A 22,764-nucleotide genomic window follows, 5' to 3' on the forward strand; every position below is an offset into this window, starting at 1 on the left:
TGAACAGTGCGTTGAATATCGATCACCACTACACCTGCTTTTCATCAACTTCTAGAAGGCCTTTGATAGCGTTAACAGGGACTATATCTGGTTAGCTTTGCGGAGGAGAGGCATCCCAGAAAAACTAATTGCTATTATTAAAGCAGTATGATATATCCAAGTGTCACGTTCTGCACGAAGGTAGGTTGTTAGATGATTTTGAAATCCGAAGGGGAGTCAGACGGGACTGTATTCTGTCGCCAATATTGTTTTTGTTAGTTATAAGCGATGTACTGCGTTCAGCTCTGTCAGGTAGCGGACTGATCCGATGGACTTTGACATCCTATTTAAAGCATTTGGATTACGCAGACTATGTTTGCTTTCTCTCTCAAAAGATCACGGATCTCCATCAAATGACAACAAGTGTGGAGAGAGAAGCAGAAGTTGTGAGGGTGAAAATTAATTCCGGCAAAACAAAAATGATCAGCCTCGGAACCCGACCATACTATTAAATAAATATTTTCTCGCAACAGGTGGAAAAAGTGGAGAGCTCTCAATACCTTGGAAGCATCGTTTCCATCGAAGGCAGAATAGAACAAGATGTAATCTGCCACATCGGCAAAGCAAAAGCAGCTTTCGGTATGCTGTCAAAAATTTGGAGGAACAACACTATCAGCTTAAGAACAAATCTACGACTGTTTCGCAGAAATGCCGAATCTGTGCTTTTTTATGGGTGCAACACTTGGAAGGTTACTTCAGCCATAACAAGAAAGCTGCAAACCTTTGTAAATAGATGTCTTCGTAACATCTTAAGGATTTTCTGGCCAAACCGTATTAAAAATGAGGTCCTTCATAGAAGGACAGGTCAGGAACCTATAGGAAGCAATGCAGTGGAATCTACTCATACAAGAAGGAAGAAGAGCTAGCGCAGGATAGTCGAGGCGGAATAGTAGAGGCCCTATGCCCCTTAAGGGTCCCACCAGACTTAACAGGTCTATGAGGACCTTTGTAAGTAAGTATCCTTGTCCAAGCCTGGTATACGTAACTATCGTTGATATTTTAAACACTCATCGCCTTTGTGCGTTCGATCTCTGTAAATATTTTCTAAGAAGGACTTGGCAATTTTATATTTAATATGCACCCTTTCACTAATCATTTGTCATAATCAATTTATTCAGCAAACTTAACATTTTCATTATAGAAAAAAACCTACACAAAATATGGCTGACGTTCAGGAGTCCTTAGCAAACGATTTAAATTAGTCGATTCCACGGCATTCTCAAGAATTGGGTAAAGCTCAGACCACATTATGGTGTATTTTTTTGTAAGGATTTGGTTTACATCCGTTAAAGATCAAGCTAATTCATGAATTGAAACCGATGGATCTTTTGAAATTACGGTGACGTATGTACGTCCTCTAATTGGGCACGTTTTTAATTCCTTATGGTTTTGACTTTGGTGCCATTGAAATCAGCATTGAAAAATACAACAAAATCTAATACGTCGTATAAACTCAAATTATTTTTTTTAGTAGTTTGAGGTTTTTGAAAGATTCTTAGAAAAACTACATATTTCTCTTCAAAAGATATTTTTTATGAATTCTTTTGTTCTGCACATTTATAAGTAAACAAAAAGTTTCCAAGATTCCCAACTCAATCAAGACTGGATGAACTTTTGTTTAAAGGAATTTTTTGAACTCTTATCTTTAGGTACTAACTATATATTCTTGAAAATAAACCAGTGAATACTAAAAAACTATAGGTAGCTATTTTTCTACTCTTATTTTTTTAAATATTCTTTTTTTAAAAGATTTCATAGTTTCGTTGCGGTTTTAAAAATTGTATAACTCAAATTGCAAGTGAAACTTTTTTTTAATAGTTACCCTCTAAACAAATATGTAACAGTCAGGTTTAAAACTAAATTCGTAACATGGATTAATTTAGCAAGCTTTAAGCTTAAGGAATAATATAAAGAACATATTAGCTTGTATACTTTTAGGTAACTCTAATTAAATAAAAGATTTGATTCATACAAGAGAATATAGTGGATAACCAATATTTGATAATTGAATATAACATGAGGGGGAAGTTGACTGCCTTTTGAACAGTAGTGAGTTGAAATACTGTAATCCAAAATTGTGTACCTATGATACTTTTTGCTCATAATTTTGTACGACTTAAATGCTATGTTTTAAAATACTGTACATTACAAAACAGTATCTCAAAATAACTGTTTCCATTAAAAAGAGTATGTTTGCATAGATTTGCTTTTAAACTTTCTATTTATATTATTATAACCGATTTGTAACACTATATTATTAATGTTGACAAAAACATTTACGAAACTTCAAAAAATCCTTCTTTATAAAATCAATATGTTCCCTTACAGCAAATTCTAATAACTAACAACATACAAATTAACAAGCCTTCAAACATCTCAAAATTATCAACTATGTTCAAAGCGATCATTCAAATACTGACTTATGATACCTTATTTTCATAAAAATATTTATGCTGAATACAGAATCCTACGAATGTTGCGAATGTATGTGGAGCGAGATCTTGACATTTTTAAAGTGATAGAAATGTCAAAACTGACAGCCAATACTCATCGGATTCTGTAATGGATGCGGTTCTGCTTAAAATAAAACTGTCCGTACTAAACAAAAAAATATGCGTGAACTTTCTTCCATTATCAAATTGATTTTTCTATTTTAGCTTATTTGCAGAATTTTGAACAACCACAATTTTGAAATACAGAATTCTGTACAGTATTTTTTCAAACTTTCAAATCTCAGAGTACAAGTTTTGTCATAAAATATTGCATAAATAATAAAGTATTTGAGAGTCATAATACTGTACATAAAATACTCTATATGTCAAAATTCTGAATTACAAAAAATTTTATATGAATAAAAATTCCGTATCCTGAAAATTCTCTATTTCAAAATGATTCATTTTAGATTTTTTAAAACACTATATTTTTTAAAGTAAGTAAGTATTTTATGACAGTAACGTGAACTTATAAAATAATAAAATATTTTTTTCCTGTGTGCGAGTACTGTTTAAGCCGACACTTTACTTTTGAAGAATTGTTCAATTCTTCCGTGAAAAAAACTTTATATGACATAGGCAGGGATCGAGAACTACGTGAACTTATACTATCCTTTAAATAAGCGTGAATTATTATTATTTTTACTATGTTCATGTTTTTCTTTCTCTGTTTTTAAAGTTGTATATAGAATTAGTTACATGCATTTAATATTGCATAAGATTTGTCATGTCTTATATGTTTATCTATAGAACCCATATTTTGTTCTGTTCTTCCAAAAATTAATACATTAAAAAATTTAGCTATCAAAACCACACTTTTTAAGGATAAAGGCACAATATAATGAACTACAGTATTTTGCTCATATAGCATTTTGTTCTTCTAAGTTTACAGTGTTTAAAATACAGAGTTTAAAATATACTGCATTATGAGAAGACAGTGTCATACAGAATTTTGGTAATATAGGATTGTAAAAATCAGTACTTCAACGAGTTCCCTATTTCGAACGCAAAGCATTTTAGGCATAACTTGTTGAATAGTATTTTAAGTTAAAAATTAAACATACTCATACTTTATTATCTTACAAGTTTAATGAAAAAAGTACGTATACGCCACTCCATTATAAAGAATTTACTCTTGCCACCTTCCTAAACATAGAAGGTGCTTTTAACAACGTCCTTACAGAATCCATAGAAGAATCGCTCGTTAAGTTCGGTGTAGAAGACTTCATTCGAGAATGGATTATTTCCATGCTCAGTGGTAGGAAGATTCGAGCCTCTCTACAATACAATCGCAACAAAACACGTGAGTAGGGGAACACCCCAGGGTGGTGTTCTTTCGCCTCTTCTATGGCTTCTGGTCATGGATACAATTCTCGTTAAATTAGAGGGATGTGGAGTGAAGGCGGTAGCCTACGTTGATGATTTGGTGCTATTGGTGTCAGGAAAGTACACCTCTGTGATTAGTGAAATCACGGAGTCAGATTTGAAGAAAGTTAGCAACTGGGCCACTAGTTGTGGACTAGGAGTTAACCAAAGTAAAACTGAACTGTTGCTCTTTACCACCAAAACTAAAGTACCGCCCTTCAAGCTACCTCGACTCAATGGTCATATCCTATCATTGTCTTCCAGTGCAAAATATTTGGGAGTTATACTCGACCTTAAACTAAACTGGAAACTAAATATTGAAGTACGGGTTAAGAAGGCCTGTGTTGCCTTCTACGCCTACATCAAAACTTTCGGCAAAAAGTGGGGACTTCAGTCGAAGATGATTTTATGGACGTACACAGCCGTAGTACGCCCTATCTTAACATTACGTTATTTTGGATCTTCTACCAATCGACCTTTTTATAAATACATAGTTTCCTGCAGCGCTATTAGGCTGAAATAATCAAATAGCTGGTTGTCAAAACCTTACGGTCACAGCAACACTACGAAATTAATTCCCTCAGATATTATCTCGGTAGACACTGACTACTGCACTCCTACTTTAAACCTTAGTAAGGGTTTTAAGGTTATTTTCCCATCGAGAGAAGATTGGGAGGATGACATCGTGTCGATAGGTTTCGACACAACCATCTTTACTGACGGCTCAAAGATGGAGTGCGGAGTTGGTTCTAGGATCTTTTCTGAGTCCCTTAATGTAGCCAAATCCTTTAGGCTTCCTGACTTTGCTAGCGTTTTTCAGGCTGAACTGCTGGCAATAAGGGAGGCATGTAAGATACTTAAACAAAACCCAAACCAAAACCGAAATGTGGCTATCTTTACAGACAGTCAGCCAGCTGTCAAAGCCATTAACTCGGCCATATCCTCATCTAAATTCGCTCAGCAATGTCGCGATGAGCTTGCGAACCTGAATATTAACCTCGGTGTCACCCTGATCTGGGTTCCGGGCCATAGTGGTATCGTGGGAAATGAACAGGCTGACGAGCTAGCCAGGCAAGGATCGGCCCTTCATAGCTCACTTGCGGAAATGGTTAACATTCCTCTTGGTGCTATGAAGAGTAAAATCTTTTCTATCTACCAAACTGAATCAAATATCTAGGAAGATATGGCCCACCTATAACAAAACCCGTACAAACGATCTTCTATGCAGGCCAAGGCAAGACATAGCCAGGATTGTTGGGGTTTGTACCGGACATTGGCCTATAGGAGTTCATGCAGAGAAGTTGGGTATCTCCTACAACACATTTTGCCGTAGTTTTAGTGACCAAAGAGAAAGTGAAACCATAATCAATTTCCTCTGCAAGTATCCTGCCTTGGCAAACACCAGAATGAAATGCTTTGGAAAAGCATTCTTTCAAGAACTCGATGAGCTATCTGAGACAAAGATTAGAGACCTTATCTTTTTTCTCAATGGGACAAAATGGCTCTAAAATAATCGCTATGAAGCTTCTGTATCAATCTATCCCTTTTAATTAAAGGTCAAACGAGTTTTTGGTAGCAAAGCGGCGCACTACAGCGCTAATTTGATCTCAGGCTAGGTTGCCTTGAGATCGCCATTTCTATCTACCTACCTACGTATACGCCACAGCGACACTATTATGCTCTCGTCTATAGTTTCATGATTTCGTAATTAGAGGGCGTTTATTGATTGGTTCTAAGTCTGGAGGTCAATTGGAAAATAACATCTGTGTTCCATTTTCGCTTTCCATGGACAGAGAAAATGACGAAAAACATAAACATCTTTTTACATATTCATTTAATGTCTTTATAAATACTTAATCAATAGCTGACCTACAATTATGCCCGAAAAAATATTTAAAAAAGAAATTGAAATGTTAGTTTATTAAAAACGAGAAGTATCGACTCTACATGTTGTAAACCAGTACAAAATACGTACAAATGTGCTCTGGTTTCAATTGAGGCTCTAAGATACGTTATTTTAGTGCTAGATATATTTAACCTTAAAACATGCCATCCCTAGTACCATCTTACAACATCACATAATTTAGGAAGGATGCGGAGGCCCATCTCACTTGTTTTCAAAAAAATCTGTAATGAGTCACTTCTCGAAGAAATCCCAAGAATGAATTGAACTATACCTCGAATTTTGTACTCTGCAGTCCACATATTATATAGTATGTACTTTGGTACCGGCAAAGAGGAAAGCTTTCCCAACCGCACATTGACTTTCAGTTTCATTGTACGTACGCTACGAATATATAAATACGAATACTGAAACTGAATGCCTGCGTCATGGTTAAGCTCTTATGTGGGCTTGTGGTTAAGTAACGTATAATATGGGTATTGCTTCAACTGAGTCTTGACCGTAAGCTACATCGAAGAATGATGATTTTCATAGTTCAGTTAGTGGCAATATTTTCCGGTAGTTGGTTGGTTGGTCTTGGTTAATTGCTGCGCTGCGAGTTCTCTCTGTCACTCTTAGCGTCGTTTAATTTACTCGCGTGCATTTAGTCTGTCTTTGTGGTGTTTTGTTCTATTGACCATTTAACACGAACTTTTTAAATGTTTATATTTTTGTGATATTTATTTTGTTTTTTCGTGTTCGATTAAATGTTTAAAAGAAAATATACTGTTGTTTCTTGAATTTACGTTTAATTTCCTCCTTTTGTTTAAAAAACCAACAAACTCTAAAATGAAAATCTCAACAAGTTCACTGTTGACACTGTTGGCCTTCGCTGGAAGCTGCTACTTCTCGTCGTTCTCTAATGCTCAGGTTGGGTTATTCACGCATTCATTATTCAGATATTCATACATATAATTTGCACAAATCAAAAATAAAAAATAACTAACATTTTATTGTTTAACACACATTGTTGATGTAAATATACAAACTGATGTTTTATTTTTGCCAACCAATAATTCGAGTTTGTGAATTTTCATTTGAAAAGATTTGAAAGCGATGATTATTATTATGTCGTGTTGTTTTTTAGGGGGCTTTTAAAGTGGCTGCAATAAAATTACTCTCAACAAAGAAAATCAAAAGCCAAAGTTTAACAGATAAACCTTTAATTTTCAAGCAAAACAATCAATTTTGTTTTTGTTTAATGTGAATTGATGGGTGTTTGAATGAATTTAAAATAACTATAGTGTACATATATGTACCTAAGTATGTAAATTAAATTTATTAAAAATTCCACAAAGTGTGAATCCGGTATGTGTTTTATTTTGTTTTAGTTGTTATCGTTTGGTGGGCCAGGCCAGTATGGTTTATGCAAGTGGCAAGTCAGATATAGATAAATAGATTTAGAAACACACCTGCTAAGTAGTAACAAATTGAATCGAACTTTTTCTATTCAGTTTATCACACTTTCAAATTGAATGATTTTCTAAATAAATAGTATAGAATTAAGATACATTTGTACATGCATAAAAACATAACAACGTTTGTATTATAAATGAGGTGCTTTCTGTTTGTACTAATAATTAAAAAGCGGAAATAGAAATTAGAAAAAAAGATGATTATTGGTAAATGTAATACTTGCCTCGATAAGACTAGAAATGATCACCTTTTATCACGATGGGAAGGAGTTGTACTTTATGAATGTTTTATACTGAAAAATCGTTCCCATAACTTTTAATAATAATTTTATACCATGTTATGTTTTTCAAACGAGAAAATTATATGCAATGCCTTTTTGGCAAACCTTTAAAAATCTAACATGTGCCCTAAAAAAATAAAGAGTTAACAAATTAATTTAAATTAGTTTTAATTTCTATAAGTTCTTGTAATATTTTTTAGCTTTAGGAGTCAAGATACAGAGTTATCCATTTTGCGATTTCAAAAGTCAAAAACTTGACGAATGTTAGTGTCAAATCGCATGATCTTAGTGGTTATTTACATACTTACTTAGGTCCTCAGGCCTGTTAGGTCTGTTGGGAACCCCTTAAGGGCATAGGGCCTCTACTACGCCCTCGCGCCATAGTGTACGGTTTCAGGAGATGTGTTTCAGCTCCCTCCAACTCTTGCCTAGTGCCGCTGATTCCGCATCCTGCGCCATGTGCTTCTCGGTCGTCCAGCTCTTCTCCCTTCTTCTGTGAGCGGATTACACTGGATTGCTTGGCCTGCAATGTAGTCGTTACCTTTACGAAGCGTATGTCCAATCGATTGCCACTTACGCCTTCGTATTATAGAGTTTTTAGGTTCCTGGCCTGTAGTTATATGAAGGACCTCATTTGATATACGGTTTGGCCAGAAAATCCTTAGGATGTTACGAAGACATCTATTCATGAAGGATCGCAGCTTTCTTGAAATGGCTGAAGTAACCTTCTAAGTGCTGCACTCATAAAGAAGCACAAATTCGACATTTATGCGAAACAGTCGTAGCTTTGTTCTTAAGCTGATAGAGTTATTCCCCCAAATTTTCAACAACATACCGAACGCCGCTTTTGCTTTGCTGATTTGGCAGATGACGTCTTGTTCGGTTCCGCCCTCGATAGGTATTGAAAGCTCTCCCCTTTTTTTACCGATTGCGAGGAAATATTTATGAATTAATTTTCAGCCCCACAACTTCTGCTTCTCTCTCCACACTTGTCGTCATTTAATAGAGATCCGTGATCCTATGAGAGAGTAAGCAAACATTGTCCGCGTAATCCAAGTGCTTTAAATAGGATGTCAAAGTCCATTGAATCCCTCCGCTACCTGAGAAAGCTGCGCGCAGTACCTCGCTTATCACCAACAAAAACAATATTGGCGACAGAATAAAGCCCTGACTGCTTCCACTACGGATTTCAAAATCATCTGACAACCTACCATCGTGCAGAACGTGACACTTGGATCTATCATATGTTGCTTTAGAACCCCATATTAAGTTTGTTAACATACCCTCCGATTGAGAAATGTGCTTCGTCGCTGAAGAAAATATTGTTCGAAAAATCACCGTCCACCACCTGTTGCTCAAACACCCATCCGGCGTATCTACGACGTTGTAAATAATCTGCTGGCTTCAGTTGTTGTGTGAGCTGGACTTTATATGGATGTAGGTGTAGATCCAAATGCATAATACGCAATAATGTGCCGTAAGACAATCTAGTCCCTGAGAACGATGAGGAATCGACACATTCGGGTATTCGGCAAAACTTTCACTTACAGCAGCGATATTTTTAGTGGTGCTAGCGAAACGATGATGCACAGGCCTTACATATCTGTATCAATCCAGTCACACAATTTTGCAAATTGCTTGCGTAGTTAGACGATTATGTCAACCATAATCTCCTCTTAAAGCACAATATGTGAATATGTGGCTGTGCAGAATCGCCATTTTTGTATTAGGTTTGAGCCGTTTTAATACGTTGTCAGACTGAGCAGGTTCAGACAACATAAGGGAGTTGAAAGTTAAGCTGGCCACAGACGATGAACATGTTGGTGTGATTTGTTGGTGTTGGGCTGAAAATCATTCGTGTATGGGCGTGTTGGCCAACAAATCGACGGTTTATGAAATATTTTGTAAACCGTGAAGTTGGGGCTAACATGTTGGCTGTGTATGGGCAAGTTTACAACACGTTTTGAAGTTTACCAACATGTTCGTCGTGTATGGCGTTGTGGGACAACAATTCGTCATTTGTGTTGTTACTTTCAATGAGTTAACATGTCGTCGCAATGCAAACTATTTATTGAAAATTTCATTGAAGCGATAAAATGTGAACCGGCAATAGGGAAAATAAGTAAATTTTAATTTATTATATTATAAATAAATTATCGAACATGCTATTGCATCATCCGCACTTCTATCGCACATCTTGACTTCACGACAGTCACACAAAAAATTAAGTTTATAAACATGTTGGCCCGTGTATGGCGAACCGCTGCCCAACAAATCACACCAACATGTTCATCGTCTGTGGCTAGCTTTAGGCAAGTTTCTAGTACCTCATTGGCCAGCTGCCAAAAAATAACTTTCCAATTAAGGCAACTTTAGTGGAAAGTTGACTGGAAAGTTAGTCAAGAAAAATCTCCCTAACTATCAAGGCAAGTCTACTTCTATCAAAATGACAGTTAATAATGTTTTTCATTCAACTGAAAGCTGAACTTTATTGCTCTATGATTTATTTCTTTTCTGCACAATGCTTTCTGTAAAAGGCTTCCTTTTCATTTTGGAAAAGATTATAACTAATATTTCTTTACAATACAAAATACAAAACATGGTGGACTTGTAGCTTGCCTAAAGAGTCTTTTGAAGACAGTAATTTTGTTGGTACTTTTTGTTCTATGAGCTTAAAGTAAAGGTTTGCGAAGTAAACTTCTGAATTTGAAATGCATGACACTTGAAAAACTAACTGGTTGCTTTGGTAAAAATTTAAGGAATGAAGTTGACTGCCAATGAAGTCCCTTATTTTGCTTGAACCTGCCCGTTGGTTAAACAACTTAGTTTGACAGATGTCAAATTCCAGCCCTATATTTTTGAAATCACAAAATGGATAGGTAACCGGTTTTCATGTTTAAAAAAAAAGGTATTATTTTTAAATATCGTATCAATAAATAATCACCAAAAATTCCAACTTAAGTGATTTGGAATTTTGTTCGTACTCGTCCTCGAAGATCTCAATGTACATAAATTCGATAGTGTGGATGCCGGATGGTATTCAGCGAAGCAAAACCTCTTCGTGAGTTTTTCCATTTATGCTATTCTTCTGGTCTCGTTTCAAGTAGTTGGAAAATAGAATTTGTTCAGCCAATCCCAAAAAAAAGCGAATCTTCTTCCCCCTCAAACTAATGATCGGTAGCCCTAATGTCCCTTCTCAACAAGTTCGTGAAAACGCTGATTAATTATCAACTTAAGAAATATCTTGAGGCGATAGGTACACTGGTGATCTCATAGTTCATTTCACCAAGAAGTGGGACAAATCGTTTTAAAAAAATAAGATTATTGCACTTTATATTTCAAAGGCATTAGAAAAAGTCTGACATCTTGGTGTCTTATCGAAAATGTTTTTGGTATCGATTCGTTGGATTATAAATTTTCTTTCGAACCGTTCAACACGAGTTGCTGGCACACCAGGGATCTATTTTTACGATTATATTCCTTCACGAGACTTAATATGTCGATATTCTCTCTTTATGTGCATCAGCAACCACCTGTTGTACAACGATTACATACGCGATGAAGAAAAACTTTTAAAATCATTGCTGACAATAAGATCATGAACTCAACTAAACTATGTAAATTATCTTGCCTCAACCTTGCTTGTCATTATTTCAACGGACTACGCTCTATTGAATTATGGAAATTGCTTACCACTTCTTTTAGGAATGCCCATCAGCTTAAACATGAGTCCATCTTCGGCCATAGTAAAAAGTAACATGATTCATTTGAAAGCCGTTTTCTTATTTTAAAGTACTTTGATCATACTTCGATTATAATTTCGCAAGTAGTATTCTTTCACTTGTGGAGTATTACCTCTGCGAATTTATTTACTACGTCATCGTCTCAATGATAAGTAAACCGGATCTTATGTTAGTATATAAGCCGAAAAACGTGACGAAAAAGAGCTGAGATGAATAATTTATGTTTACATTAAACAAAAATAAAGTTATAATAGTTTTAAATAGTTTGAATAACTTTAGTAAAATAATTTTTTATTTATTTTTAGTCAACAAACTCCTTTCAGCAAAATTATAACGATGACAATCCCCATCTTAACGAAGTATTATCTCAAATCTTGGTTCCACGAGTGGTGGGCAGTCCAGGTCATACTGCAGTTCGTGAATTTATTGCAAAGTAATATTTGTTTTTCAGCATCTCAATTTTTTGTTTGACATGTGTTTTATTTTTTTAATTTTCAGAGAAATGCAATCATTAGGCTTTAACATTGAAACAGACAAATTTACATCCAATGTTCCAATATTTGGAAATTTGACATTTTATAACTTGATAGCAACTTACAACCCAGACGCTGATGCATTTCTTACACTTGCCTGCCATTATGATAGTAAATATTTTAAAGACATACCAAATTTCCTGGGCGCCATTGACTCAGCAGTTCCATGTGCAATAATGATTAATGTGGCTAAAACTCTTTCTCCATATCTAAGTAAAAATATTAAAGGACGCAAGGATATTGGTTTGATGGTAAACACACAAGTTTTTTCTTATTTAAAAAAAGATTTACTAACAGTAGCAAAACTTTTGATTTCAGTTAATATTTTTCGATGGAGAGGAAGCGTTTTTAGATTGGAATGATCAAGACTCCGTCTATGGTTCTAGGCATTTAGCTAGAAAACTTAGTGAGTCAACGTCAATGCTTCGAAGCAATCAGGTGACTCGAAACATTGATAAAATCGTAAGTGCCTCCAGTTATTATTTACTTTCATAACAAATTCATTAGTGTCGAGTCACGTGTGTTTACAATTTCCTGATTTTTTTTTTAATTTCCAGGAAGTTCTTGTGCTTTTGGATCTTATTGGTGCTGCAAATTCGAAGTTCTACAATTTCTACCCAAACACACAAAGTCTCCACAGTTCGTTGAGTGCAATTGAGCATTCGCTGAACAAACAAAAGCAACTGGAAGGTCACAATTTGATGTTTATGAGGAAATACGCATCCGGTTATGTTGATGATGACCACCGTCCATTCTTACAACAAAGTATACACAATTCTTGCTTAAAAACCAGACGATGATTAATACATTTTTTGAATATTTTAGATGTTCCAATTCTTCATGTGATCTCAACACCATTCCCCAAACAATGGCATACCGCTGATGATAATGCTGAGAACTTGCATTGGCCATCGATACGTAATTTCAACAAGATCTTAAGAGTTTTTGTTTACGAGTACCTTAACAGACACACAGAGGGAGTGAATTACAGAGCGTAGAGAATTTTTGATTTTTTTTTTTTTTAAGTGAAAATGTTTTATTATATCTTTACAACTTATGTTAATTATTAAAAACAAGATTTGTATTTCGGAAAATATTTAACGCCTCTTTTTGCCCATCGATGCTTTTTTGCTGGGCGCTCTTTGACCTTGATTGCTTTTGGGTTTTTTGGCCGCTTTACGACTTCCCTTACCACCTCCTTTCCTTTTTTTGCTTCTTTTACCACCTTCTTCAGCTTCTTGGTTGTTTCTTCTAAAAAAAACATGAATAAAGAATTTATAAAAATTTAACTTGAAATGTCTACAATTTGTTTTGTTTGTTTAACTTACTCAGCTCTAGCTTCGTTCTTTTGCAACGAAATAGCTTTTTCAATATCGAACTTGGGCTTTTTATTGAGAACACTCTTGATAAGGTCTAAATTAGCTTCTTTTTCAGGTACATCACTCAAATGTGAAGCCTTTCGCTTAGCACCAGGAATAAGCTCTTTGACACCAATACCACGAGCTTCTTTCTCTTTAGGTAACTTATTTTGGAATTTACCAACTGATGCTGTAGATGATTTTGCTACTGTAACGGCTGTCAGTAGCTGGCTGGACGAAGCTGCTTCGGCACCAAGATACCCAGAACGGGGTACTTCTTGTTTCCTCGCGCGAACAATATTCTTCATACGCTGAATTTCGTTCTTGGCCACCTTCTCACTACGCAAATCAATCTTTTTCTGGAACATGTCTGAGTCGGGGTCGACATTTTTGGGTACCTCCAAAACCCAATCTCTTTGTTTTTCTGCATCAGCTCGCTTGAAACCGTATGTCGGCACCCATTTCTAAATAAAATACAGCGACAAAAATTGATTGAAACGTGTGAAGACATTAAAAATAAGTCAAACTTACGTCCAAAACTTCATCGAACACCTTCTTGTCCTTCTTCTTCTTCTTGATACCCTTTTCCTTTGCAAACTTCTCCCATTTGGTAAGTGGTTTAGGACCGGGAGGCTTTCGTAGACGCGGCAATATTGTTGTGGGAGCCGGCAGTTTGGCAACTATACATTCATCAACACGTTCTGTAGGTAGTTCCCAAATTGCATTGATCAATATCTGTGTGTTATCTCTTGTCAGGTCTTTTAAATAGTTTTCTTTATTATTTCTAAATTTTTGAAAATATGGATTAATTAAGTATGGACATTTTCAAGTAATGAGTATTTTTTAAACTTACTTTAATTCTTCCTCGTCCAAATCATTTGGATCAGAGCACAACATCATTCCTACATCCAAACGAACTTCTAAATGTTTTTCAACATTTATAGTTTTGTATTTGTCTAATTCACGCTGTTGTTTCTCTAGTACTTCTTTTACGATATCCATTTTTGTGTTTAATTCTTTTTTATATTTTATTTAATTTAAAATATTTTTATAAAATCTACACACAACTTCCAAGCGAGAAAATTCGCTTTAGCATTGGAATATGGAACACACGTGCTTTGTTTACACGTCAAAATTGACAGTTTAATTATGGGAAAATTCGCCATTTTTGTTTAAGCGGTACAAATTAAATGGACGTGTTCAGTGTTAAAGTATTTTTTAATTTTTATAGGAAACTAAATAAGATGATAATGAGTTATGGAGAAATGACTTGAATCTGATTCTGCAATTATGACCAAGAGTGGACGGCTTATTTGTATGTCAAAAGACCAATATGTGAAAAAGTGACTTTACGAAGAAAATGGCTGAAAAACAAACACGCTTCAGCTTCAGCTTCGCCTGACGTTCACGAGTTCAGCCATAGGAATTCAATGCATGCTATCGCAATGAATCTTCGACCTCACGTTTCATTTGACAATCGTAAAGATTGTATAAATGTCATATTGAAAGTGTCATTCAAAGCAACCTCGAAGCAGGCCCAACGTAACGCAGAGGAAGCCGAAGCTGAAGCGTATTTGTATTTCAACCATAAACATGTTCGATTCCATTATCTGCATTATAGCACTTCCTATAAGTTGGATATATTAAGATCTTAGTTTACTACATCTATTGAATAAATGTGATCTCACTATTTTGAATTATCCTTTTAAGCACATTTGTATTTGCAGAAGAATGATAGCACGCCAGTAATAATTTCAAGAAATGTGTCATTTTCAATTCTTCTCAGGAAATTAATGTTTGAAATAAAAAAGTTAATTCTAGATCAAAAAAACAAAATATCACCATTCATCCACTCAATCTAATAAATACTCAAAATACAGATTTCTAGTGGAGCCGTGACGTTAGATAAGGTGTTTATGAGTTTTAAAATCTCATTACTAAACGTGCATACCTTTTAAAATGTTCATATCAAGTTACTAAACAAACATTATGGGACATGAACCAAACGAAAACTGAAGTTTCAAAACAAAAATTTAAAAATCAAGCTACGGAAGCTATTTGATTTTGGATATAAAATGCGAAATAATAAAAGAAATATGTCGTTTATAGTGTTAATAATAAAGTGTTATTTTGTGCAATAAATGGTGAGTGTTTTCTTTTTGTGTATTGCATAAATAGACATTAAACATACATACATTGAAATTATGATGGGGGTACGTTCATAATGCATTTTAGCAAGTACTGTTAAAAAATGGTCTTGGCCAGATTCCCATATCGCAACGTATGAAATTTGTGTAGTAACAAAATTGAAGCTCATAAGTATTATCAGACATACATACCCTTAACCCTATTACAGGCCCCATCAGGAAATATTCGTAGTTTGAATAAGAACAAAAAGGTGTAACTGTAAACTAATAACTAAAATATTGCTACTGAATTTAGGTCACAATTGTAGACAAACTCAAAATTTGTTTAACAATTTAGGTCCCAATCGTTCCTGACCATTGACCAAACAAATGAGTGCTATTTCATTTATAATTATTTGAATCTAACAAATGCCAGAAATCATTTGTTCTTAAACTAAAAGGCCTTGAGATATTTACAATTGCAATTTTATTTAATTTTGGTAAAGAGCTTCATTCTAGGGGAAATATGTACATTTTAGAGTCTGAAAGGGGATCAAGTAAACTGTTTTGTAAATAACTCGAAAATTACCTAGATATATCTAGGTTGTAGGTTATGTAATTCCTTATACCAAAAAATATTATGATCTGTAGACAATAGCAGGTTCAGGCGACATAAGGGACTTGAAACTAAGGCAAGTTTCCAAAAACACTCTATATATATACCTATATAGAGTGTTTTTGCAAGTTTGAAGTTTCTAGTATCTGATTGGACAGCTGCCAAAAAATTATCTTCCAATTAAGGCAACTTTATTGGAAATTTGACTGGAAAGTCAGTCAAGAAACATCTACCTAACTATTAAGTCAAGTCTACTTTTATCAAATTTATCAACTGAAATCTGAGCTTCATTACTCTATGATTTATTTATTTTCTGCACAACTTCATTTGGAAAAGAAAAAAGTAGTAATTCTTTACAATAGAAAATTTCAAATCGTGATGGACTTATAGCTTGCCTGAGAAGTGTTTTGTAGAAAATAATTATTTTGGTACTCTTGAACTTAAAGTAAAGGTTTGCGATGTAAAGTTCTGAATTTGAAATTCATGACGCTTGAAAAAATAACTAGTTGCTTGGTCAAAATTTACGTTCAAACAATGAAGTTGACTGCAAATGAAGTCCCTTAAGTTGCTTGAACCTGCCCAATATATCCTGACTTAAAATCTTGCTTTTAAATTTTTCTATCACATTAGGTTTTTAAAATATGCCCATACAACCATAAAGAAGTTCGTTAAGGCTATGTTAAAACACAACATGATGATTTTGCAAAGTAACAAACTTTATCTTCTAGATACATTTTAATTCATTTGATTACCTCATTTATTTTCGTAATTTTTTTGAATTATAAATGATTTAATCTTAAAAACCTAAAGTTATATATCGATTTTAAAGTTAAATTTGAACTAAAACTATCATAAATTATGATACACCGGGAAAAGTATCGTTTAATTCGCGATACTTTCCCCGATATTTATTATATGGGTTTTTATTTAAAAGATGCACACTAACATGAGCTACAATTGTAAACATAAGAATAAGAGGAATTTTAAAGAAGGTGTAAGAACGTACAAATAAAAATCTTCCTCGAAATTCAGCTTTTTGAAAATTTTAGTAAAAGTAAGTCCACTTTTATATCTAATTTTCTAGACTAACTGTGTTTTTTAAGTAAAATAATCATAAAGGAAAACTAAACTAAAAAACTTTATACCTGCATCAAGGTATATTTGTAAAACATTTACCATCACTTTGGTATTACAATTCTAAGCTTGTCCGTTAAAAAAGTTTGCGAGAGATAAAACGAAAAATAGCCTAATGAGTTTATGTACATGACGCTCCAAGTCCTCATTTAATCTCAAAAAAATGAAAGCAGCTTATTAATAGTTTATTAAAAAAAGATAACTCGCCTTGCTTTTGAATATTTTTTATTTTAGTCCATTTGAAAAATACAAAAATATAAATGTATAGTTTGTACAAAACGCTTATACTACAACTAAATACGTAATCTCAAAAATATAAATTGACAAGAATTTGGCATAGACCCATTTAGCTTAAAGCATTAAATTTCCGTAGCTCTTGATTTTCTTTTACTAATAAAATATTCAGAGGACTGAAAGAGACAATAACAATAAAAACTTATCGAAATATAATACAATACACCGTTGCAGTAGGTAAGCTGCATAAAATAATTACCAATTTCCAGTCCACTAAAGAAATAAAAATTAGAAAACGCCGACGGAATAAATATCTGTGTTCCCAAAATAGCATAAAGTCGCTGCTGGTTTTGCAGACTAAGCCTCTTTATCACGTTTTCCTTATACCAACTAGAATCAATGGTATACTTTAAAAGTTTCTCCAATATCAAACATGCCACATTCAAAATACTCCAAATCAAAATATTCAAATAATAACCATGCCAAATGTAGACAAAGAAAAAGGTACCCAACGCCGAAAAGACCTTCCTCAAAGACGTTGAATTTTTTGTGCAGAGTTCAGCGTAAATGTGTTTAAATAGGAACTCATAAAGTCCTTGGTCGAAATACTTCCACATATCCGAGTAGAAGTTTATGTAACCAATACATTTTGGTTGATTAGGTGGATTAAGACCATCGAAGGAGGCAAATGCAATGCCAAGGCCGTAAGTGATGACATAAAATACGTGAAAAAACTGACCCATAAAATAACCAAACGCATAAAGTCCATATGAATCACCCAACAGCTTCACCGCATCTATGTCTTTCTCCATGTAATGAATGTAAATAAAGTGTAAACTAAAGTCGAGAGCAAACAGCCAAAAGAAAACTCTGATCAGTCTCTTCAAGAGGAGCATGTAGCGGCTTCCTTGGGAGGGATGTTCTGCAAAAGCAATATAACGATCGAAGATCATGAAAGGTCCATGGACAAACGCCGGAAAGTACACTGTGTAGCCAATAAAGTTACTCAAATTGTAGATTTTGTTGTGCTCATCTTTGATCTTGCCAAGTGTAAAACTGAGACACTTGAGAACACACCAAGCCAGGGATATTATTAATTCGTAATATTCTCGATAGCCAAGAAACTCGTAGAGTTCGTTGCTGTTTTTGATGAAATTTATCCCGCACATCCAGCTTATTGCCAAAACCCATGTAAAAGACTTCGATCTAACATTTGAAGCCGCATAGAAGGACAAGAGCTCAATAACTATCACTAGAAATGAATGAATTTTAAAAGTGGCAACTAAAAAGGCGATTCCCACACAAGCGTGAGCAATACTCCGTCTGCTTTGTTTCAGATATCGAAAGCTTTCACAAACCAACAGATGAATTAAATACCAATGTGCATTTTTCCACAGAAAGTCCTTAAAGTATTCAAATTCTTCGTTGGTGTTATCCTGCGGCCGGTCAATCCATGTCCATCCTTGTTGGAATTCTACATTGGCAATTGATAAGACTTGGTCCTTTTTGTTATAGAGCTTAAATAGTCCGTGGGCAAGAAACAGCAGATAAATGCCGAGGTAAAAATATGTCTCGAACTTGGGCAGCAACATTTTTCTGTGCTGCTTTTAATCACATAGTTAATTTTTGTTCTTTTTCAATTCAAAATCAGCAGAAATAAATGTTGGTTTATCGAATGTTAATTTTTGTTTACAAACAGCTTCTTACATCTGACAGTTCCTTAACTACAGTGCTGCTCCCAAGCAGAGAAAATTTAAAACAAATGTATCGAGATTATAATGGTATGCTTCCACTCATGTACCTTTCAGTTTTCTTTTTTTTTTAGATCGTCACTATTTTATATAAAAATTTGATTTTGGTAGAAGTTGTATTATAAAATTCAACAATTAATCGCAACGATTTTTAATGCATGAAAGAAAGCTCTATGATGGTCAAAATCTTCGGCTCCATATTTGCGTTATGACACTTCCCATAATCTGCATATTTTGTACGTGAGATAATACATTCCAAAAATTGCCTTCATGTAGCGCCAAACCATTCCGTTATTTTCATAATAAATTTGCAAGATTTGTAAACGTTGCTCAGGAGAAAGTCTATTCATTATGTAATTGCAAACCAAACTGACCATATATACAGTTTGACAGCTGTCAAAAAGACCAATTTATTGCAAACCACATATCTAAACAAAACGCCCATTTTAATAATTATAAATGACCAACCCAAGATTTTCAGCTTGTGGTTGATTCATTTAAGTTCGCTCGTTCATGTCCAATTTTCGCAATTCGTAGATTATGTGAAAGGCACTTCAAATGCTCTTATCTATATTTCATGCTTAATATGAAATCTAGATGGCTCTTCATTCGCCAAAAATTTAATCTTTTTTGCAGCTTATCCACCTCCATTTTTATTTTTTTCATACGTCAACATCACTGCTCTGAAACTCCGTTGACCACGAAAAACAAAAAACTTCATAGATTTATTAAAAAATAATATTTTCCTTTTATATTTTGTTAAAAAATGTCCCGTCAAACATCTCGTTTGGATACGAAAAAAGTGGTAAGTGTTCCGAAGATTTCTTTAGTCGTAGATAGCATTTGGTATTTTGTAATATATATAAACATGAAGAAAAGACTGGTCACCCTCATCGGCTTACTTCGATTTTCTAGTGAACTGTACTGCCTCCTCCTACATTCTTGGATAATCAGTCGTATTGTAATAAAAATAAAAACAAAACCCAGTTGAAATCAGAAATGGAGAGCTCAAACAACGATCAATCTCAAAGTAATCAATCACAACAACAGCAACAAATTAGGCAATTAACCCAAGGTGGACAGACGGCACAGCTGCAGGTCATTCCTGTAATGCCTAATAATGGTGGACAGTTGATTCTGGGACAGCAAGTGCACCAGGGACAACAGCAACTCATACCATTGCAAGGAGGTCAAATTATGCTACAATCAGCCCCACAACAGTCGTCACAACCGGTCCAATTGGTTCAACTTCCCGATGGACAAACCTTCCTTTATCAACCAGCAATGTCTGTGGACACGAATCAATCGGCGTCAGCTTCCAACCAACCGCAAATTATCAACATTAACGGGCAATTGATACAAATTCCGGCTGCGAATACACAAAACATTTCAAACGCTCAGCCACAGATCATAGTAATGCCCCAATCGGCTGCGACACCTGTCACGTCTAATAATGTGCCTCAATCAACCACGGCCTCGACCAACACCAACACCAACTCTCAGCCGGTTGTTGAAACACAACAAACTACGAACACCTCATGCGTTGGCACCATTACTAACTCCGCAGACGAAGAGAGTAAACCTGACGCAGAGGAGGAACCTCTTTACGTGAATGCCAAGCAATATAAGCGGATTCTTATACGCAGACAGGCTCGGGCCAAACTCGAGAGCCGAATACCAAAAGAACGTTCGAAATACCTCCACGAGTCGCGACACAGACACGCCATGAATCGTGTAAGGGGTGAGGGTGGCCGGTTTCATTCAACACCTGGGGTTCCCGAGAAACACAGCGGCTCCCAGTCTCATCACAACTCTCGTTCGATGCCCAGTCGTCCGGTCACACAACCGAAGCTAATTGCTCCACATCAACATCAATCACCCACCATCACGATTACCGTTATAAAATAGGGAAACTTTAATTTAAAACAAAAATCGACTTTTATAACCAATTATAGCTTTAAGAATAAAGATGTATCCTAGTTTGTATCATTTTTCGTGTAAAAGAATATTGTTTTTGCTTATTTTTGTGTGTTTCATACTGCTTTTCTCCTCCTTATCCGTTCATTACCTTTTGACAGAACGCCGAGTTCCTCACGCTCACTTATGGGGCTTTTGTCACGCAAATGCTGCGCGACTATGAGAACGTGGACGATGTTAACAAACACCTCGAAAGAATTGGCTACAACATGGGTATGCGTCTGATCGAGGACTTCCTCGCTCGCACCTCAGCTCCTCGGTGTCTAGAGATGCGTGAAACAGCTGATCGGATTCAGTTTGCATTCCGCATATATCTCGGTGTTCAGCCAACAATATCTAATTGGTCAGCAGCCTCGGATGAGTTTTCGTTGATTTTCGAAACAAATCCTCTGACAGAATTCGTAGAATTGCCCCCAGATCTAACAAATTTGAGGTACAGTGCGATCTTGTGTGGCTGCATTCGAGGTGCTCTCGAAATGGTCCAACTTGAAGTGCAATGTTGGTTTGTGCAGGTTTGTTGTAATACGTGTTTCTTTTCTAATTTATCTTACTATAATCTTTAAAATGAAATTTTAGGATCAACTAAAAGGAGACAATCTCACAGAAATTCGAGTTAAATTTATACGTCGTCTAGAAGATGCAATCCCGGCTGGCGAGGACTAAAACCAAAAGTTATACCATTACAATAATAAAATAAGTAGAAACATACTTTGTTAGGCATTCATTTCTATCAAATGACAATGATTTTGATAAAAACGAATAAAATTAATTTTAAATTGAGTTACCATTTAAAAATTATTTGTTTTTGTTTTATTACAAGAAATACTTAGTTTCATTTTCTTTTGAAGAATTGATTTTAAAGACATTTAGACTTATTCTTTTGGTCGTTGAAATTTTTAATCAGGTATTTATGAAAGAAACACAGAATTCTCAGAAGGAACCAAAGGGAGTATGAGAAGATTCCGATCGGGATGTAAGAAGGATGTCACAACAGGAATGAGGTTCGTAAATTTAATCCAAAGGTAACATAAAACATGAAGTGCGTACCAACAGCTAACCGAAGGCTGTAAAGACGATCAGGAGAACATTGTAGTAGAATCACAGTTTATGCTAAGAATATATCACTTCTTCAGACTATATAACGGCGATAATGAATCGAACTCCAACTAATGTGCAGAAAAACAATTCCAACCTCGACGAATTTGAAGTATAACAAATCTGTTGGAGCTGACATCATCGCTGCCGATTTATTTAAAGTAGCTGAAAACCATTATTTGGTACGAGTATGCACAAACTCATCTGCAAAATATTGTCGGTGAGCGGAATCTCAGAATAGTTATGACACTAAGGCTTTGACCTTGTCAAGGCAAGATTCGAACGTCTTAGATTGCGAGAGAAAAATTGTTCGGGGGATTTTTGTTCCATTTAGAGGGAGTAAAGGGAGACTGAGACTAGAGAGGACCACAACCAACCAACTTGGCACGCTAAACTAGAGAAAGCTAGCTATGTACCGAGCTGGGTGGTTGAGGCCATGGGCCATTTTGGACTGTAGCATCTTATGAAGTAAGTAACTTTATAAAGCTATAGAATGCATTTAAAACCAATAGATGTTAGCTTAACTTAAAAATAAACCTCCACAGGTACATAAGTCTTGATATCAAAAAATAAAGTATGAAAATGTTTTCTTTAACAGCAATAGTTCGATTTTTCCAGCTTGCATATAAAACAAATGATCTGCATATTTTTTAAATACACAAA

General features: G+C 35.0%; 4 protein-coding genes across 5 annotated transcripts; 2 read left to right on the plus strand and 2 right to left on the minus strand.

Annotated features, from left to right (window-relative positions):
• The first annotated feature begins 6,335 nt into the window (after nucleotides 1-6,335).
• LOC129946674 (glutaminyl-peptide cyclotransferase) lies at nucleotides 6,336-12,906 on the plus strand. Its single transcript, XM_056056935.1, has 6 exons — nucleotides 6,336-6,708; nucleotides 11,583-11,710; nucleotides 11,776-12,061; nucleotides 12,129-12,272; nucleotides 12,368-12,575; nucleotides 12,636-12,906. The coding sequence occupies exons 1-6, from the start codon at nucleotides 6,628-6,630 to the stop codon at nucleotides 12,806-12,808; spliced, it is 1,020 nt and encodes a 339-aa protein (XP_055912910.1). The 5' UTR covers nucleotides 6,336-6,627; the 3' UTR covers nucleotides 12,809-12,906.
• On the minus strand, nucleotides 12,810-14,279 carry LOC129946673 (ribosome biogenesis regulatory protein homolog). The gene is made up of 4 exons (XM_056056934.1): nucleotides 14,022-14,279; nucleotides 13,700-13,952; nucleotides 13,139-13,632; nucleotides 12,810-13,061 (listed from the first exon to the last, which is right to left on the minus strand). The coding sequence occupies exons 1-4, from the start codon at nucleotides 14,168-14,170 to the stop codon at nucleotides 12,908-12,910; spliced, it is 1,050 nt and encodes a 349-aa protein (XP_055912909.1). The 5' UTR covers nucleotides 14,171-14,279; the 3' UTR covers nucleotides 12,810-12,907.
• A 2,973-nt stretch (nucleotides 14,280-17,252) lies between these two features.
• Nucleotides 17,253-18,986, minus strand: LOC129945494 (protein-cysteine N-palmitoyltransferase Rasp). The gene is made up of 2 exons (XM_056055280.1): nucleotides 17,538-18,986; nucleotides 17,253-17,454 (listed from the first exon to the last, which is right to left on the minus strand). Exons 1-2 carry the CDS (start codon nucleotides 18,868-18,870, stop codon nucleotides 17,447-17,449), a joined length of 1,341 nt encoding a protein of 446 aa, XP_055911255.1. The 5' UTR covers nucleotides 18,871-18,986; the 3' UTR covers nucleotides 17,253-17,446.
• Nucleotides 18,987-19,687: 701 nt separating this feature from the next.
• LOC129947490 (trafficking protein particle complex subunit 3) lies at nucleotides 19,688-21,804 on the plus strand. Of its 2 annotated transcripts, XM_056058068.1 has the most exons (3): nucleotides 19,688-19,834; nucleotides 21,108-21,518; nucleotides 21,583-21,804. In XM_056058068.1, the coding sequence occupies exons 1-3, from the start codon at nucleotides 19,796-19,798 to the stop codon at nucleotides 21,667-21,669; spliced, it is 537 nt and encodes a 178-aa protein (XP_055914043.1). In that variant the 5' UTR covers nucleotides 19,688-19,795; the 3' UTR covers nucleotides 21,670-21,804. The 2 variants fall into 2 exon arrangements, with proteins under 2 accessions (XP_055914043.1, XP_055914042.1); XM_056058067.1 differs by lacking the exons at nucleotides 21,108-21,518; nucleotides 21,583-21,804 and adding an exon at nucleotides 19,945-21,035 and having other exon boundaries at nucleotides 19,697-19,834.
• Nucleotides 21,805-22,764: the final 960 nt, after the last annotated feature.

The sequence above is a fragment of the Eupeodes corollae genome, chromosome 2, assembly GCF_945859685.1.
Source record: "Eupeodes corollae chromosome 2, idEupCoro1.1, whole genome shotgun sequence".
Classification (NCBI taxonomy): Eukaryota; Metazoa; Arthropoda; class Insecta; order Diptera; family Syrphidae; genus Eupeodes; species Eupeodes corollae.

What these genes read in the sequence shown, in the direction of transcription:
- LOC129946673 (XM_056056934.1), bottom strand. Translation starts at nt 14,170, where the DNA reads ATGGATATCGTAAAAGAAGTACTAGAGAAACAACAGCGTGAATTAGAC. An exon ending in TTGGACGAGGAAGAATTAAA is followed by an intron (nt 13,953 to 14,021) that starts GTAAGTTTAAAA and finishes TCAAAAATTTAG; the next exon opens with AAATAATAAAGAAAACTATT. An exon ending in AAGAACGAAGCTAGAGCTGA is followed by an intron (nt 13,062 to 13,138) that starts GTAAGTTAAACA and finishes TGTTTTTTTTAG; the next exon opens with AAGAAACAACCAAGAAGCTG.
- LOC129947490 (XM_056058067.1), top strand. Translation starts at nt 20,029, where the DNA reads ATGGAGAGCTCAAACAACGATCAATCTCAAAGTAATCAATCACAACAA.
- LOC129945494 (XM_056055280.1), bottom strand. Translation starts at nt 18,870, where the DNA reads ATGTTGCTGCCCAAGTTCGAGACATATTTTTACCTCGGCATTTATCTG.
- LOC129946674 (XM_056056935.1), top strand. Translation starts at nt 6,628, where the DNA reads ATGAAAATCTCAACAAGTTCACTGTTGACACTGTTGGCCTTCGCTGGA. An exon ending in GCAAGGATATTGGTTTGATG is followed by an intron (nt 12,062 to 12,128) that starts GTAAACACACAA and finishes TTTTGATTTCAG; the next exon opens with TTAATATTTTTCGATGGAGA. An exon ending in CTCGAAACATTGATAAAATC is followed by an intron (nt 12,273 to 12,367) that starts GTAAGTGCCTCC and finishes TTTAATTTCCAG; the next exon opens with GAAGTTCTTGTGCTTTTGGA.